Source organism: Salvia miltiorrhiza, chromosome 3 (genome assembly GCF_028751815.1).
Source record: "Salvia miltiorrhiza cultivar Shanhuang (shh) chromosome 3, IMPLAD_Smil_shh, whole genome shotgun sequence".
NCBI classification, from domain to species: Eukaryota; Viridiplantae; Streptophyta; class Magnoliopsida; order Lamiales; family Lamiaceae; genus Salvia; species Salvia miltiorrhiza.
In genome coordinates, this window is record NC_080389.1 from 36,377,589 (window position 1) to 36,395,421 (window position 17,833).

The following is a 17,833-nucleotide window of genomic DNA, read 5'->3' on the forward strand; positions in this document are numbered from 1 at the left end:
CTTTTTTTTTTTTTTCAAACAAGTCAGGGTATTGGGATTTTTCCAATCAAGAATAAAATTCATAATTCATAATTACACATCTCCACAACGCCAACTACCCCACATCAACTATCTCCAAGTTCCCACCCACGGCTAAATCAAATTAAATAGAAAATAAGGCTCAAAGGGGGGCGAACTAGGATCATATATAGTAAAAGGACAGATATGGGATATATAGGCTAGCAAAGATGGCCTTCTATCATCTCAAAGTTATTAAGCACACTATGTGACCTCGAGGGAGAAATCAAGACAAGTTCTAGTGAGAAACATGCATGCTCGAACAATCACTCAAGAATAAGACATAAGACTGTAAAAATAGTGACAGTCAAGACTCAAATCTCACATCTTATTTCATTGATTGCAAACACATAGAGACCATGTTTATCATCCATCAATCATGCTCAATCTCAATAATATCAACACAAACGCATGCAATTTCACAAGTTTTAAACAGAAATCATCATGAGCCAGTTATCCAACTAATCTCTACTACTACTCGCATCATCATCAAAGTAACATCACAGAGAGAACCACCAAAGCAAGACTAAGAAAACTCAACGACAGAACAAAAAAAACCAAAACAAAAAGTGCACCCACAAAGACACATCCCCCCAAACTTATTCACCATCAAGAGGAATAAGTTTGAAAAGGAGTTGTGGGGCACGAAAACAAAAAAGCAAACAAAAAGAAACGAACTAACCAAGATTGGGTTGCCTCCCAACAAGCGCTATTTTTAACGTCGTTAGCTCGACAGAACATCAAATCCATCACGGAGGCTGGTACAAGCAGTGCATCGACCAGCTGCGCTCTGCTCCACTTTTGCCAGCCATGCTCCTTTCCTTTCCCGGATCTCTAGCTTTCTTGGGCACTTCATCCTTGTGGATGCGGCATGCTTGATAGACATAGAATGTTTGGCTTTCATCATGAACTCGCAACGTGAGATCTCCTTTTTCCACATCAATCAAAGCTCTTCCCGTTGCAAGGAACGGGTACCCCAAAATCAGCGGAATTTTATTGTCATCCTGAATGTCTAAAACCACAAAATCGGCAGGGAAAATAAAATCCCCTACCTTCACGAGCACGTTCTCCACAATTCCACGAGGGTAAGTGACCGACCTGTCTGCCATCTGCTAGCCTCATAGATGTAGGCTTCAACTCCCTAATCGCCAGCTGCTGAAAAACAGATAGAGGCATGAGATTGATGCTTGCCCCCAGGTCGCAAAGTGACCTCCCGAAATGCTGGCCTCCAATAATGCATGAAAGTGTGAAACTGCCCGGATCTTTAACCTTCGCCGGCAGCTTCCTCTGCCGAATCGCGCTGCATTCTTCATTGAGCCTCACGGTCTCAAACTCCCCCAACTTCTTCATTACGCGAGACTATGTCCTTGAGGAATTTGGTATATTGCGGCATCTCTAGTAACATCTCCACCAACGGAATGTTGATGTTCACCTTTTTGAAAATCTCTAAAAACTTAGAGAGCCGCTCTTTCATCCTCTCTTTCTGATGGCGCTGAGGGAATGGTATAGTCACAGTTGTTGGCGAAGCTCCTTTATTCTTCTCATCATTCTTTTTGCCTGAAACCTCAACAGTGACCTCCTCAACTATTTCCTCCACAACCGGCGGTGCATTCTCATACTCGGGCATCTTGGCCCCTTCTTGTGTAGTCCCGCTCGGCAAATCGATGATCTTATAGTGACGCTGGGGAAACGGCATCCACCCAGGAGGACGCAGATGAGGTGGAAGTCGTAGGCTCTCCTCATGGCTTAGTTTTGTCTTATCCCCCATCTCATGAAATCCATGGCTGCCTTCAGAGGTGGCTGCACTCTTCAATCCAATGGCCATGCACTGCTCCTTTGGGTTCACCTTGGCATTGTTTATGAAATTGCCCGACTGTTGGAGTTTGTTGACGGCGGTGGCTATTTGAGCCAATTGGGTCTCGAACATCTTCATTTGAGTCCCTAAAGCAGCAGTAGTGGACTCTAATTTCTCCATCCTTTCATCGGCCTTGGAGATGAACTTCATCATTAACTCTTCCATGTTCGGCTTTTTTCTCTTCATTTATAACTCCATTGATTACCGAGAAGCCTGGTGGAGGTTGAATTGCATTGTTGGGATTCCCATAAGCCAGATTTGGGTGTGGACGCCCTCCATGATAAACTGTTGTCCACTATTATATCCGCCCTGTTGCCCATGTTGAAAGTTCCCATAGTTTCTGCCGTTGATGTAGTTGACGTCTTCTACGCCTGTCGGGATCTCTACAGCCGGCTCAGGATTGCCCAAAGTTAACGTTGCAATTCTCGAGTTCATCTCTGCCAGCTGAGTCGAAATCAATGCCATGGGATCTGAGCTAGATGCAACAACAATTTTCTTCAACTGCACTCTCTCGGATGACCATTGATAACTGGTAGCGGCCATGCTTTCTATGATCTCCATTGCCTCAGAGCTCCCCTTCTTGAGCAGGGAACCTCCAGCTGCGGTATCCATGAACATCCTCGTGCGCTCTCCACATGCATTGTAAAACATGACCACTAGAGTCCATTCATCAAAGCCATGGGACGGGCACTTCCTCAACTTCTCTTGGTATCTGTCCCATGTTTCAGCCAAAGTCTCTCCATCAAATTGCTGGAATTGAAGAATATCCATCTTCAACTTCAATGTAAGCCCAGGAGGATGGAACTTCCGTAGGAAAAGATCTGCCATGTCCCCCCATGTTGGATTGGCTCCAAGCTGCAGAGTTTGATACCACAGCTTTGCCTTATCTCTGAGTGAGAAGGGAAAAAGGCGGAGTCGTATAACGTCATCAGAGACTCCATTCATCTTGACAGTACTGCACAGCTCTAAGAATTGCGCCAGATGCGCATTGGGATCTTCCACCGCTTTGCCTCCATACTGGTTTAGCTGCACCATCGTGATCAAACCAGTCTTGAGCTCAAAATTGTTTGCGTTGACTCTTAGAGGCTCGTAAAACTGATATTGCGGAGTGAACGCCTCATTGATTGGGGCCTGTTTCTGCTCGCCAGCATTTTTCTGAACATCCAACAGCGCCTGCAGCTGTTCTCTCAATGCACAGACTTCTTCTGTAGTAGCCATCGTGTTCAGTGTGGCTTTAGTTTTCTTGCTGTTGTTAAGGCGGAGCGTAGCTTCAATCTCGGGATCAAAATCTTCAAGAGGAAGATTCTGAGATCGTGTGTTCATGCACAACCTAGAAAGCTCCAAACACAAAAATTAGAACCACAGGAAAACAAAGAACATAATTTAAATAAACAGAAATAAAAATTCTAGATTAGTATCAAACAATCTTTAGATAGTATCAATAAATAATCAGTCCCCGACAACGACGCCAAAAACTTTTGCACTAATTTCTTTACACGCCGCAAGTGCACGTGTGCAATTGTGTACAGTAGTAAGCAAGGTCGTATTCTACAGAGACTAATTATTATCAATGCATATCCTAGATTATTATTCCTCTATCTGGAAAACCGAAATTGAGAGTTTTGTTTTTAAAACTAAATAAATAAAAGCAGGAAAGAAAATAAACTGAGCTGAGACAAATAGAGAAACAAATATGAGCAGAATTTCCCAAGGTAAATGTTTCAACAGATTCTCATAACTAACAAGTTCAATTCAATCATCAAGATAATTCCTAAGGCAATCTCAAAACTAGTTTATACCCATTCTTATGGCATACAAACCGTTGATTACATGCAAGGCTACCGTCTCCGGATCACACTTTTAACATGCAACTCCTAAAAGCTCCTAGGATTAACGCCCTCACAAATATCAATTCCCTTTAGAATTAAAATAAACGTGTTCTATGTTCTTAGTTCAGGTAGTAATTATCATCTCTCGATATCAAATTAAAACCTATGATTATGCTAAATTGGTGATCAAGCAATAACGCAAACAAGATAAACAAAAACATAAAAAGGAATAGAAATCTCAATTAATTGAATCAAACAGTTAGGAAATCAAATCATGTCTACTCCCTAAACCCTGGGAAAAAGGGATTCTAGACACACATAGACATATGAACTAGAATCAAAGTCTCAATAAAACAAATAAACATTCAACAAGAAAAATCGTAGTAAGATCGAGAATCTTCAGTCTTGCTTCGGCTCCGTTCTCTGTCTCTCTCAACTCACAGAAAAAGTAAAAATATGATAAAAAGTGATAAAAGGTCCCAGAGAATAAGTTCTAGGGGAGTATTTATATGCCCTAGGTCAAGTAGGACTCAAAATACCCCAAAATCGCGAAATACAGTAAAATCCAAAATTTAGGCGAAAACTCGGCGACACGCGTGCGGCCGCATGACGTCGTGCGGTTTACTCGCGCGGCCGTGGCATGCGGCATGCCTGGACCGCGTGAGCTTCGACCCGCGAACTTCCCGATGCTCGTTTTTCCTTGTCCAGTGTCCGATTTGACCTCCGTTTGCGCCTACGGACTCGTCTGTTCAAGTACTTCTCTGTACTATCATTAAAATCATCTCAATTCAAGTCCAAAACCTGTAAAAACAACACAAGCACGGAGGAGTAGTCTATTCCACAAAAATATGCAATTTAAACCATAGACAACTCAACAACTGAATAAGAAACGCCCAAAATACTAAAGAATAACGCGATAAAGGAGTGAAAAATGCATGTAAATCATTTATTGAATAAATTTATTTTTATTTATTTTTATTTTTTTTATTCTTATTTTTATCTTTTTAACTTAGTTTTTTGCCTTTCATAATATTAAATTTTATTATTGTGAATTCCTTTTTTATTTTCAATATTCAACTCAAATATATTTAGTTTAAATAATTTTTTTATTTTATTTACAAACATGATACTTAAGTTGGTGTCAGCTTTATAGAAATATAAAAATATTCTCTCATATATTGGACATGGTGCAAATGCTAGTTTACTAGTAATTTTGAAGATTAAAAAATTACGTACTTTAATTAATGAATAAAATATACAAGTGTTTGTGTGTTGGCCAAACGGTAAGAGATTAATGCCCAAGGCCACAGGTCTTGGGTTCGAGTCTGACGAGCCAGTTTTTCATGCTCTTTTTGAGCCTGTTTTTAAGTATAGATCGAGTCTATGATGAGGAGTAAAATATATGGATCCAGGCCTGGAATGACAGAGTATTCTCTAGCCCTGGAACCCGAAGAGCAGGAAGAACCCCAAACAAAGGCCCCACGAAGAGCTCACGGGACGGGAGGCTCATAACCATTAAGGGAGGAGTTTTACTATGGAGAAGGTCAGGGCTGGAAAAGCAAGGTGAGAACGGCTCAGGTCGGGCAGCAGAACTGAAACGAGACGGGAATCAACTACAGTGCTAATATAGTCATATCACTCACCTATTTGGCTCACTGTTGAACTTGTTATGCTACCCTAGGGTGGAGGTGAGATTTGTATTATGAAGAGGAACAATAAACTTAAGTCGAACCTTTGTATTTAACGGGCTTGTCCTCTTATGTATCTATGTTGCCAAACAATGAGTTAGAATCTAGATGAAAGGGAATGATATTTTGTTGAGTTTAAAACTAATTTAATACTTTAAAAAATAATTGGAGCCCCCGCTAGACTTTATTACAGGGCCGGCCCCAAAACAGAGTGCATCCATTGGCGAATCTTGGGGGAAGCGCACCTCCAATTTATTTTTGTTTTTTCTCAAATTAATTTTCTCTGTGTTCCCGTGGGTACATCAAAGGTGTAGTCCCAGAATTATGCGGTCCCATACTAATCTCACTATTCATAGAGATAGTGTACAAATCAGATAATTCCCCATTCATCAATCCCACAGATTCCTCTTCAACCTGTTGCTGAATCCAAGGATGCCTACTGAACTTCCTCAAGCTCTCCAGTTCCATCGCAACTTCCTTCATGGTGGGCCTCTCCTCGCCATGCAGCTTCAGACATCTCTTCACGATCTCAGCAATCGCCTGAAGCTGTTCGAAGCTCCCTTCTCTCAGCACGCGGGGATCAAGAATCTGGAAGAGCCGGTTCTCTTTCATCGCCGTCACAAAGAAAGTCGAGAGGCTCTTTTCTCGGTCGTTGTTGGTGTTGGAGAGAGGTTTCCTGGCCGTCATGAGCTCGGCCAGGACAACCCCGAAGCTGTACACGTCGCTCTTCTCTGTCAACTGGCACGTGCGGAAGGACTCCGGGTCCAAGTAACCTAAGGTTCCTTGGACTAGAGTGGTGGCCATTGTTTGATCAATGGGAACCAATCTTGATGCCCCGAAATCTGCAATCTTAGCATTGTAATATTCATCCAATAAAATGTTGGGAGATTTCACATCTCTGTGGATAATAGGCTTGGCTGCTGCGGAGTGAAGATAGGCTAGTGCACCGGCAGCCTCCACCGCGATTCTCAGACGATTCCCCCATGAAAACCAAGGCATTCCTCCGCTGTTATGGATGTGGTGGAAGAGTGTGTCGTTTTTCACGTATTCGTACACGAGCAGAGGAACCTCCGTCTCCAGACAACATCCTAGGAGCTTCACAACGTTGCGATGATGGACTTGTGTTAGAATGATGACCTCGTTTATGAACTGCTCCATCTGGCTCTCATCCATCACTCTTGATTTTTTGATTGCAACTACTTGCTGTGGGTCATGCAACACGCCTTTGTAAACTATCCCAAAACCTCCTTTGCCTAGGATTCGATCTTCTGAGTAGTTGTTGGTGGCGTTTTCGAGCTCCTCTGCGCTGAATATTCTCATAGATTTCATAGTTTTCTCATTTGAAGAGAGCTGCTGCTGGAGCAGCAGCCCACCGTTTTGCTTGAAGAATTTCTGCCTTAGATTTATGAGCGCCCTTCTTCTAACACTCACGAATAGCCATGTCATTGCAATTACTATGGCCAATAACCCAAAACTCAAGCCTACAAATAATGAACAAAGATCAAAATTCACTCAACAAAACTGTATTTTTTTTTTTTTTGGTTAATTGGTTGTAAATCCACAAATTATTAACAAATACACAGAATCTAAATTCGAGTAAAATTTCGGAAACACTAAAGTTTATATATGATTGCACACTAGTATTAAAGATTTGGGGAAAAATCAAAATTCGTAATAGTTCATGGATTTAGAGATAGCCAATTAACCCCCTTTTTCCCATGTTTTAGGATATATAAGAATAGGAATAATACCTAATGAAAATTTGATGACTGGAAACTCAGAGCTCTTAGCAATGCAGCCATGGCCATCTCTTGTGCCATCTCCCAAGTACCCTTTCTTGCAAGAACAAGCATAACTACCCTCAACATTAGTGCAAATCCCATTTTCATCACATGGATTAGTTTCACATTCATTAACATCTGCAAATTAAAGGTCATATATTTTATATACACAAACATAACACATGAATATTCAAATTAATCAAAAACCAAAAATTTGAGTATATATATACCTGTGCATCCTGGACTTAGATATGGATTCCCTTGAAATCCCTGCGAACATCTACACCTATATCCAGCAGCCCCCATATCAGAATCAACACAATCGCTATTGTCCAAACAGGCGAAATCCTCGGATTTCCGAGCCTCACTGCAGCTCTGGTTCCCAACAGCCCAGTCCAGCACCAATCCCACATTATCTACAGTCCTGTTCTGAAAACCCGGGTCAGCCAGATCAGACGGCGCGAAACTATAGCTGGTGGGGTCACCAAGAAACGCGTAGCCACACGGATTAAACGACCACACGCTCACGTGGCCCGTGGTCGTGCCGAGAAACGAGTTCATAAGCTGCATGCCCTTGGGGATCGCAGTCTGGCAGCACCCGACGCCGGAGCAATCTCCCGCGCCCAAGTCGGCCCTGTCGGAGCAAATGGAGATGCATCCGCTGGTAAAACCGAGGGCGCCGAACCCGTTGAAGTTGAGCAGCGCTTGCTCGTCGCAGCCGATGACGGTGAAGCTGTTGCGTTGAGAGAAGGCGAAAGGGGAGCCCGTGATGTTGATGAGCACCCTGTTCTGGCGCGTGATGTTCCCGGATGCGTCGTAGCAGCGCGCGGCCACCCAGCTCTTGATGCGGAGCGCGTCGCCTGTGATGGAGATGATCTCGAGGTTGCCCGAGGCGATGAAGGGGCGCGGGGGCGCGAAGGAGGCGTCGCAGTTGACGTCGTACCACGGGCTCATCGAGCAGCCCGATCCGACTCCGATGCCGAAGGGGTACGGGACGGTTAGGTTCCCGCACTTGCTTTGGCAGTTGGGTTTGGTGTCGGCGCTGGTTAGGGTTAGAGCGAGTGGGAGACATAGGATTACGAGATGCAGGATGGCAGTATTAGTGTGTAGGGACATTTTTAATTCATGCGATGAAGAAACAACGTCTGACTACTATATGTAGTGAAAGTTTAATTTACGTACAACTATGTAGTGCTGCTTGCAGCGATAATATCTCAGTCGATCTTAGCTTTTTGCATGTATGGACATGGCGATTTTGTTCGTTTTTGACAAAATTAGGTGGCGAAGGCGTTATCGTGTACGTACATTGTTGACTGATTGAGCTTGTTTCAAAGTCAGCGCCTCTCTTTCTCTCTGTCTGCCGCTGTCTCTCTCTCGTCGTCGGTAGGAAAGTAAGTGGCCAATTGTCGATATAGTTGCTTGACAAAAACGAAAATCCTCATGTGAAGATTCACATTCAATTATCTAGTAACTGAATATTAAATGAGTTAAATCTAGCATGTTCGTTGTAATTAAGCATGAAAAACTTATGCATAGCAGAGAACCTATATAGAAGTAAATACTGCCCCCCTTCGTCATAAGTGTCATTTTTTTTTTGTCATTTGCCCCGTCTCTTTCTATTTTAGGATAAACACTCTTATATTTTATTTCATTGACAACAATATTTACAAAATATTCATCTCACAAATTATTTAATTTTCTATTATATAAAAATTAATATCTTGGGCACAAAATATAAATTGTCTATTATATCCCTATTATATATTTAATTTTAAAGGTGATTGTGTAAATTATATATATATATTTGAAAGAATGTATTAATTAATTAGATATTAAATTAAACTACTATAAAAATATATTAACTAGTTACATTACATTATTCAAAACAGGGGCGGAGCCAGGCCCCTAAAGACAAGGGGGCAAAATATGATAAAGAAAATTTAAAATAATTTCTATAAAAATTATATAATAAAATATTTTTACAATAATTCCCTACGATCACTCATATTCTGAAAGCGCGTAGTATCCATTGTTTCAAATTTTTTTTCTCAATATAAGTAACTAAACAATCATTCATCAAACGATCACCCATTCGATTTCGAAGCTGACTTTTGACAATCTTCATGACAGAAAAAGCTCTTTCCACAGTTGCAGTTGTCACAGGTAAAACAAACACAAATTTAATAAGATTATATATCAATAAATACACAATATCTCTTTTTGTCTTTACCATCTCCATTGCAAGACTTCCTAATTGGTACAAATTTAACTTCTTTATCTTCTTTCCGATCTCCACGTTAGACAAAAGAAAACGAATGTAGTTTATCAAAGTCAACTTTTTTCCAATCTTCATATTTTGCCCATTTTTCTCAAAATTTTGGTGGGGCAAACTTTTTTTTAAAAATAATTATACACATATATTAATATAATAAGTATACTAATTTTTTTAGGGGGGCAATTGCCCCACCACATCATAGTGTGGCTCCGCCCATGCATGATTCAAAATCTGTTTGATAAGTCAATATATAGTGATGAATAACGCAATATATTTCGCTTCCTCCAGGATTCGAACCTTAGTAAAAAAAAATTCGCCCTCTAGGTAAATATCAGCCATAGGATACATGAAATCAACACCCACAAATTAATCTAAGATCTCACCATATGTGAGGGATCTCAATGGAATGCTCCGGTATAAATATATTAAAATAGTAACCATTTTCAGCCCTTAGATCATAAAAATTTACAGTTGATTCATCACCTTGTTGGATGAATTCATGGTCCCGAATTCGAATCTCATAGGTGGTAAAAACTTTATTTTTTGCAATTCATACATTTACACAACGAATTCATTGGTGTTCTATATATAATTTCATAAATTTTAGGTAGTTCATATATATATATATATATATATATATATATATATATATATATATATATATATATATATAGGGGGGAGGTTCAATAGAGACCATCATCACTACAACAAAAATGGTTTTTCAGACACCAAAAAGTGCCCCAATATATGCTCTTTTGGGGCACTTTTTATTTTCGGGGCACTTAGTACATGTGCCTCTAAGTATCGTGTCCCAATAGGGTTGGTGTAACAGCCCGGCTCCAGACTTGACGGTTGTCCCCACAAACCAACACGAGTCTTTTCTAGCGTGTTTTGTCCTCACTCGCACGTTTCCCGAGAAACTTTTCAGGGGGTTACCCATCTTGAAATTGCTCCAAGCCAAACACGCTTAACCTTGGAGTTTCTTCCACATGCGCATAAAAAAAAAGATGCATCTTGTTGATATGAGTAGCACCTATCAAATCATTTAAGTTATCCTTGAATATGCAGTCCCATACCTGCATATTCTCAGAATCCCTCTCATTCGGGTGTGTTCCGGTTCATCCCTGTACCCCTCCGCTTGGAATTCTTAATTGGAGCCGCTCCTTGTCCGTGCCTCTTTTTGCACCGGCGATCACTCCGTACTTCATCCACGGGCGTCACAGGCCCACCAGCTTCCGCTTCGTTTGTCCCCGAACCACACCGTACTGGGAGAGGTTCGGCTCTGATACCACCTTTGCTTTCTTAAGTCGCAATTGAGGCTACAATCCTAATCTTTTACTAGTTCGAGTCATCCCTGTTGACTTGAGCTCAAATTCTTTTACTCGAAAAAAAATACTTCAAATTTTTTCAGGTTGGCTGGCTGGTGCTGACGGGACTGAGTTGAGGCTAGGGTTCAACTTCCTATTAAGACTTCCGTTGTAACACCAAATAATATCTTGTCTTTTGTTTTCCCTAAGGACCCTAACTTAAGGCTTTCATATTCTATTTTGAACGACATATCTGATCGAACTTAGATTCTTAACAAAACTTGTGATCCAAAGGGGCCTAGCCCGACTCGTTATCTTATTATTCGGATTTTAACAAGGTTTGTCCTTGTTTATTTCTATGAATTAGTTGTACCTCGATTATAATTATTTCTTCTTGAATTGGGGTGTGACAATTGGGGACACTTTTTATGTGCCTCGATATCAATAGATTACCCGACAATTTATTATGCCCCAAAATTCATTTCTAGAGGCACATAAAAGTGCCCTTTAAAATATTTTGAATCCTATTGTTAAGTTTATAGGGATATTTATTTGTGTCCTTTGCTTATGTATTGAGACAAAAAATGTGTATCCGAAAAATCCATTTTATGTCCCCAAATTAATGTTATGGGGCACTTATTTGTGTCTTTTGCTTAAGTATCTAGACACAAAATGTGCACCGTCAAAATTAGTTTTATGTCCCTAGATTAATATTACGGGCACTTATATGTGTCTTTTAATTAAGTATCGGGGCAAAAAATATGTAGGCTCGGATTTTGTTATATGTCCCCAAATTAATGTTATGAGACACTTATTTGTGTCATTTGCTTAAGTATCGAGATACAAAATATGTAGCCTCAAAATTCATTTTATGTCTCGATATTAATATTATGGGACACTTATATGTGTGTTAAGATGAACACATGAGGCACTTATCCATAGTATTAAAAATTTTATGCCCCAAAATTAGTATATAAAGGCAGTACTTACTGTACAAATACAATCATATCATATTCTTTTGAAATATTAATAAATAGTATCATCAACATTTCAATAACTAAACAATCCAAATGACAACTCGATATAAATGAAAAGTCATAACATTCATGTCCAATATCAACAAGAAAAATTAAGTAGTCACAAAGTTTGTTATCTTCTACTCCCTCCGTCCCAACTTTTTGTATCCACTTTTAGTAGTAAATACTACTAAAAGTGGATACAAAAAGCTAGGACGGAGGGAGTATAAGAATACGAAATACAAAATTAACACCTCCATGAAGGTCCTCTAATCTTGTTCCCGCATCAATTTCCATCTTCATCCAATGCCATCTGAATAGAGAAAATAGAATAATTTGTTACAACCAGATAACATAAATGTTAAGATAATCAAAGCATAACATAAATTCCCACCTTATTATGTCATAGCTATGTAGCAGTTAAACAAACAACTTCTGATAATATGTTATAGAATACCACCTAATTATCAAATAGACTACCAACATTAGATAGCCTAGCAAGCATTGCACCTATTTACAAATTAATTCATGGAACATTAAATACCATGAAATGATCATTTGTTTTGTTACCAAGTTAGTTTCTTTCAAAATTAGATAAAACCAGACAAATGAGCGAAATATTGGCACATCATATTATTACACAATCAGCTCAACATAATCCAATACAATAGAAATGTAATAATATTTAATATCCAGACAAAAATTATAAATAGAGACAGATTGAAAGCAATCAACAAACTTATAGTACATTCCATATCATTTAAATCATAAAGATATGCCCTACCAATTGCAACAAATAAAAAGAAATCAAGAAAAGTACAAAAAAAATATAGGTAAAAGTTGATTGAATGAGTCTGAGCAACGATATTGCACTGGTCCTGCAATCCGGGCTTCATATGCCAAATGAATAGGTAAATGAATCATGATGTCGAAGAAAGAGGGCAAATTTTTTTTCTCCAAGTCGCAAAGAACTTTGGCAATCTCTTTCTCCATTCGAATTAAGTCAGCAAGATTAAGAACCTTAGAACAAAGTTCTCTAAAGAAGGTGCACAGCTTAATCAACGGATTCCTAACATGCTTTGGCAAAACTTTACACAATGCGATAGGAATCAATTGTTGCATCAAGATGTGATTGTCATGACTCTTCAAACCAGAAATTTTATTTAATTTAGGTTGAATACGCCTTGAGATGTTTGAAGCATAGTTATCAGGTACTTTCACATTTCAAAGAATATCACAAAAAAATTATCTTTCTTCTTTTTACTCATTGAAAAACAAGCAGCTGGCAGATATCTCTTTCCCGAATCCATAGTAACAGGGTGGAGTTCATTCTTTATGCCCATATCTTCCAAATCAAGACGAGAATTTTCATGATCTTTCGATTTTCCCTCTAAATTTAGAAGTGTACCTATAACACTATCACACACATTTTTTTCTATATGCATAACGTCCAAATTATGACATGATATCTTTCCAATATGGCAATTCGAAAAAAAATGCTTCTTTTTTTCCAATTGTGAGGAAGAGAAGGATTATCATTTACGGTCTTTCCAAATTTTATATTAAGCCCAACTAGTTCCTCTAGTACCATGCTTCCAGTCAAACTTCGGGGAGCAGTGCGCTGTTCTTCATTGCCATCAAAAGATTTAGTATCTCTCCGATAAGGATGATAGCGATACAAAAATCTACAATGAGCCATGTAAGATTGTTAGTATGTAGAACATATATCCTTATGACAAGATTGCGCAAGTATGTAGAACATATATCCTTATGACAAGGAGGGCAAGCTAGTTGTCCCTTTGTGCTCCAACCAGACAAATTTGCATAGGCTGGAAAATCATTTATTGTCCATAATAAAGCAGCACGCATACTAAAATTCTGCTTAGTAGATGCATCATATGTATCAACCCCATTCCACAATTCTTTTAATTCATCTATCAAAGGTTGCATGTATACATCAATGTTATTTCCAGTGGATGAAGGTCCAGGAATGAGTAAAGTTAGAAAGAAGAATGGTTCTTTCATACACATCCATGGGGGCATATTGTATGGGGTCAAAATAATAGGCCATGTACTATGAGCAATAGTCATTGTTCTAAATGAACTAAACCCATCAGCAGCTAGACCTAGCCTCACGTTTCATGATTCACTGGCAAAATCACATTGTCGGCGATCAAAATCATGCCAAATGGGAGGGATGTCTCAAGTAGCCATCCTTAGTGCATTTATCTTTGTGCCAACTCATGAATGATGCAGTTTTAGTTGACATAGAAAGTCTTTGCAATCTAGGTTTTAAAGGAAAATATCTCAAAACCTTTGCTGACACTTTTTTGCGCTTTAAAGATAAATCATCCTCACTTGATGAATTAGTTTCAGTTTCAACATATCTGGGCGTATTTCACACATGACATAAAGTGTCATTCTTATGCTCTTTCCAATACATCATGCAATCATTAGGGCCTACATCTATCTTAGCATAATTCAATCCCAATTCTCTTATTATCTCGCGTACCTCATAGTAAGATGTGGATAATGACTGTGTCAAATCTAAAAATACCTCTTTCAATAATTCAAGAAGCATTGTGAATGATTTGTTAGACCATTTCCCAATAACTTTCAGATGAAAGAGTCTAATGATGAACTTTAGCTTTGAAAATTGCTTGCACCCTGGATATAGTTCGTGTTGAGCATCATCTATCAACTTAAAGAAAGCCTTAGTTTGTTCATTCGGTTCATCTACGATATTTTCATCTATATTATTGACCCCGAAAGTATCATAAATCAAATCATGCATGTCGTCTGACATAACAAAAGACTCGTCTTCTTGAATAGTAGTAGGATTAAACGAAGTTCCCTCCCTATGTGCAGTTCAATTTGTATAACCCTTCATAAACCCGTCAACTGTCAAATGTTCTTCCGCTACTTCTCTGTTTACCCACTTTGAGTTCTTACAGTGTTTGCATGGGCATATAATTTTTCTACGGAGACTTACATTATGAAAAGCCATATCCAGAAAGTGATTCATGCCATTTTTATAATCAGCAGATAGTCTATATTTTTGCATCCAACTTTTATCCATTATGAGCCTAATAAAACAAGTAATTTAATCAATTATTGAATGCACACAATAAAGTTAGTTAATATAATAAAAAATACAAAAATGCAAAAATATTATCTCTCATTTGCTAAGTAAATTAACTAGCAAGTTGTCTATGATCAAGAACAGCATAATTTGAGACAACCATGTTCCCCACATGTTTGCTTAACCAATAAATTTCACAAATATTTATAATCACTTGTGCCTATTTCTTACACAAACACACATATCACATAATCGGCTCCAAGCCATCACCACAATAACAAATGGAATGGAACAAGTCATTCCCCAACCTATTCTCCATATCCACTACCTAGATACATGCTTATCTATAGTATTTACATAACCATGGCTGCCACTTGAACCATGGTGCAAAAATAACCTAGATACATGCGTATCTATGAATAACCATGGCTACCACTTGAACTATAGTGCAAAAAAAAGGCAAAGTATAGCAAACTCACCGTTGAAGCTTATCTCTTTCTTGTCGATTCTCTTCCAAGTGGATGGATAAACACTTCTGAAATTCCTCTCACAAGTTAACAAAACTAGCAACGACTGATACAATGCTCGATAAGGCTCAACCAACCCGGAGAGAAACTCATCCTCTGAAGTAAAAAACGACCAGTGAACCCGATCATACGCCTTAGCCTTATCAAGCTTTAACACAACATTCAGAGTGGAAACGTTTTTGTCCAAATTCTGAATCATCTCTTGGGCTAGCAGAACATTATCACTCAACAATCTTCCATTTACGATACCAAAGGAATGAGAGGCGCCAAACGCGTGGTCAAGATCTTAGAAATAAAATTGTTGGTAATGTTGCAAAGGCTAATAGGAAGATAGTCAACCCAAGTTGCCAGGTTCGTCTTCTTTGGAAGCAAGACGATTGTAGTGGCAGTAAAACAACGGGGCATAAAAGCCCCAGAGAAGAAATCCTGAACAACAACAATCACATCACTCCCCACAATATCCCAATAGTGCTGATAGAAAAGCGAAGAGAAGTTGTTCGGGCCCGAAGTCCTATCTCCACTAATCCCAAAGACAGCTACACGAACCTTAGTCACATCTGAAGTAGCATAGAGACCATCTCTATCCACATCCCCAGGATAAGCGTGAATCACATCAAGATTCGGCGGAAGAAGCTGATCCATGTCAGAAGAGGAGAGAAGACTATGAAAGAAAAATACAGCAGAGGTGCGGATATCCATCTCATCAGTCAAACTCCTTTCCCCATTAGAAATAGCATAGATTTGGGTTTTCACCCGCTTCTGTTTCACCCATCCCTGAAAGAATCTAGAGTTTCTCTCACCCTCAAAAGTCAATCTGATAGCCGCCTTCTGTTTCCAGAAGTCCTCCTCCATGTAAGAGCGAAGCACGAACTCAGCAACAGACTTCCTCAAACTAGTCCTATGGGCAAGGGACGAATCTGAGTCATAAGCCAATTGCGCGGTGCCAACTGCTTTCTCAGTCTGTCTCAATCTATTGAATACATTGTCAAATACCACATGGCTCCAGCCTTTGAGGAAGTGCTTAATCCGAACGAGCTTGAGCTAAAGATTCATTATTTTGTTGAACCCATTTTCCTCAACCCAGATATGAGCAACCTCATACTTGAAAGTGTGGAGCCTGATCCACATATTCTGAAAGCGGAAGGATGATCAGGCTCTTTCAGCAGAAAAGTGGCATTTAACTTAAAGAGGGGCATGATCAGAAGAAATCTGAAGCAAGTGAAAGACCCGAGTCGTAGAAAACATAGAAGTCCAAACCTCGCCCAACATGATCCAATCTAATCTCTCTCGAAGACCACTGCGCTCCTAGGTAAAAATCAAACCGTTGAACCCGGGGTCAAACAACTGACAATCAGAAATAGCATCAACAAAGTCAATCATCTCACGGTGACGACTGATCGTATTGCTATCTCTCTCTTCCTTTGTTTGGAAAATGTTGATGTCGCCATCAACAAGCCACGATTGTCCATCCATAAGCATAGACAACTCACGTACCTTTTTCCATAAAGGATACCGCTCTTCTCTAATGCACGTGGTATAAACCAGAGTGACAAAGATCGGAGTGGAGAAAAGGGTAGAAGACACCCGGACATGAAGAACCTACTACGAATCATCCATCACATTCACCTGATAATCCCTATAAGCAAAAAACTAGATTTTACCAATTCACGTTCCGACAACGAAACAACAAACCAAATTTCGTACTTAGAAACTCAGCACATCAGGCTCAGTCTGGGGTTCGAGTACAATAACCATTCTCAAACGATGTAATGCAATAGGATAATGAAGATGCCTCTGGGTACCAAGGTTGACAATTCCCTCAACATTCCATATCAGGCTTTGGACAGACATAAAAAATAAGGTCAGGTGGAACGAGAAGCATAAAGCCCCTCACCAATATATCTACTATCCTTAGTCGGAGAGCCCGAGCTACGAACAAGAGAACCTAAAATACGTGCAGGAATTGAGCCCTCAGTCATAACCACATCTCTAACAACATGCACAGCTCCCTCACCGGTAATCTCAATATCAGTAGCATCAGAATCATAGCCATCTGCCTCTTCCTCATCACTCAAAAGAGAATACGGATTAACATGTTCAAGTGCCATCGCAGCTGCTCGTTATCTACATACCTCATTCGAGATCCGACGTGAGGAGACTTCCTGGTGGTCCTAACGTCATCCCTGATGAGTTTGAACAGCTATACCTGGCACAAAAGCCTGAGACTGAGTAGCACTTGCCGCACTATCTCTGATCTAATCATGTGTCCGCCTCTGCTATTGCCTTGATGAGGCTTTTCGGCCTCTACGCTATCGATGAGAACGACTCTATCTCTGAAAACCATCACTATCTGGCTAAGCATCAGGAATACCAACAATTGGCTCTGGTTGAAAATTCTGGGTAGGTTGTGGATCAA

General features: G+C 39.6%; 2 protein-coding genes across 2 annotated transcripts; both read right to left on the minus strand.

Moving 5' to 3' along the window:
* Window positions 1-806: 806 nt before the first annotated feature.
* Window positions 807-1,684, minus strand: LOC131018727 (uncharacterized). The gene is made up of 3 exons (XM_057947436.1): window positions 1,490-1,684; window positions 1,156-1,401; window positions 807-1,061 (listed from the first exon to the last, which is right to left on the minus strand). The coding sequence occupies exons 1-3, from the start codon at window positions 1,682-1,684 to the stop codon at window positions 807-809; spliced, it is 696 nt and encodes a 231-aa protein (XP_057803419.1).
* A 3,854-nt stretch (window positions 1,685-5,538) lies between these two features.
* Window positions 5,539-8,600, minus strand: LOC131016527 (wall-associated receptor kinase 5-like). The gene is made up of 3 exons (XM_057945240.1): window positions 7,441-8,600; window positions 7,181-7,348; window positions 5,539-6,910 (listed from the first exon to the last, which is right to left on the minus strand). The coding sequence occupies exons 1-3, from the start codon at window positions 8,324-8,326 to the stop codon at window positions 5,703-5,705; spliced, it is 2,262 nt and encodes a 753-aa protein (XP_057801223.1). The 5' UTR covers window positions 8,327-8,600; the 3' UTR covers window positions 5,539-5,702.
* Between the last annotated feature and the right edge of the window lie 9,233 nt (window positions 8,601-17,833).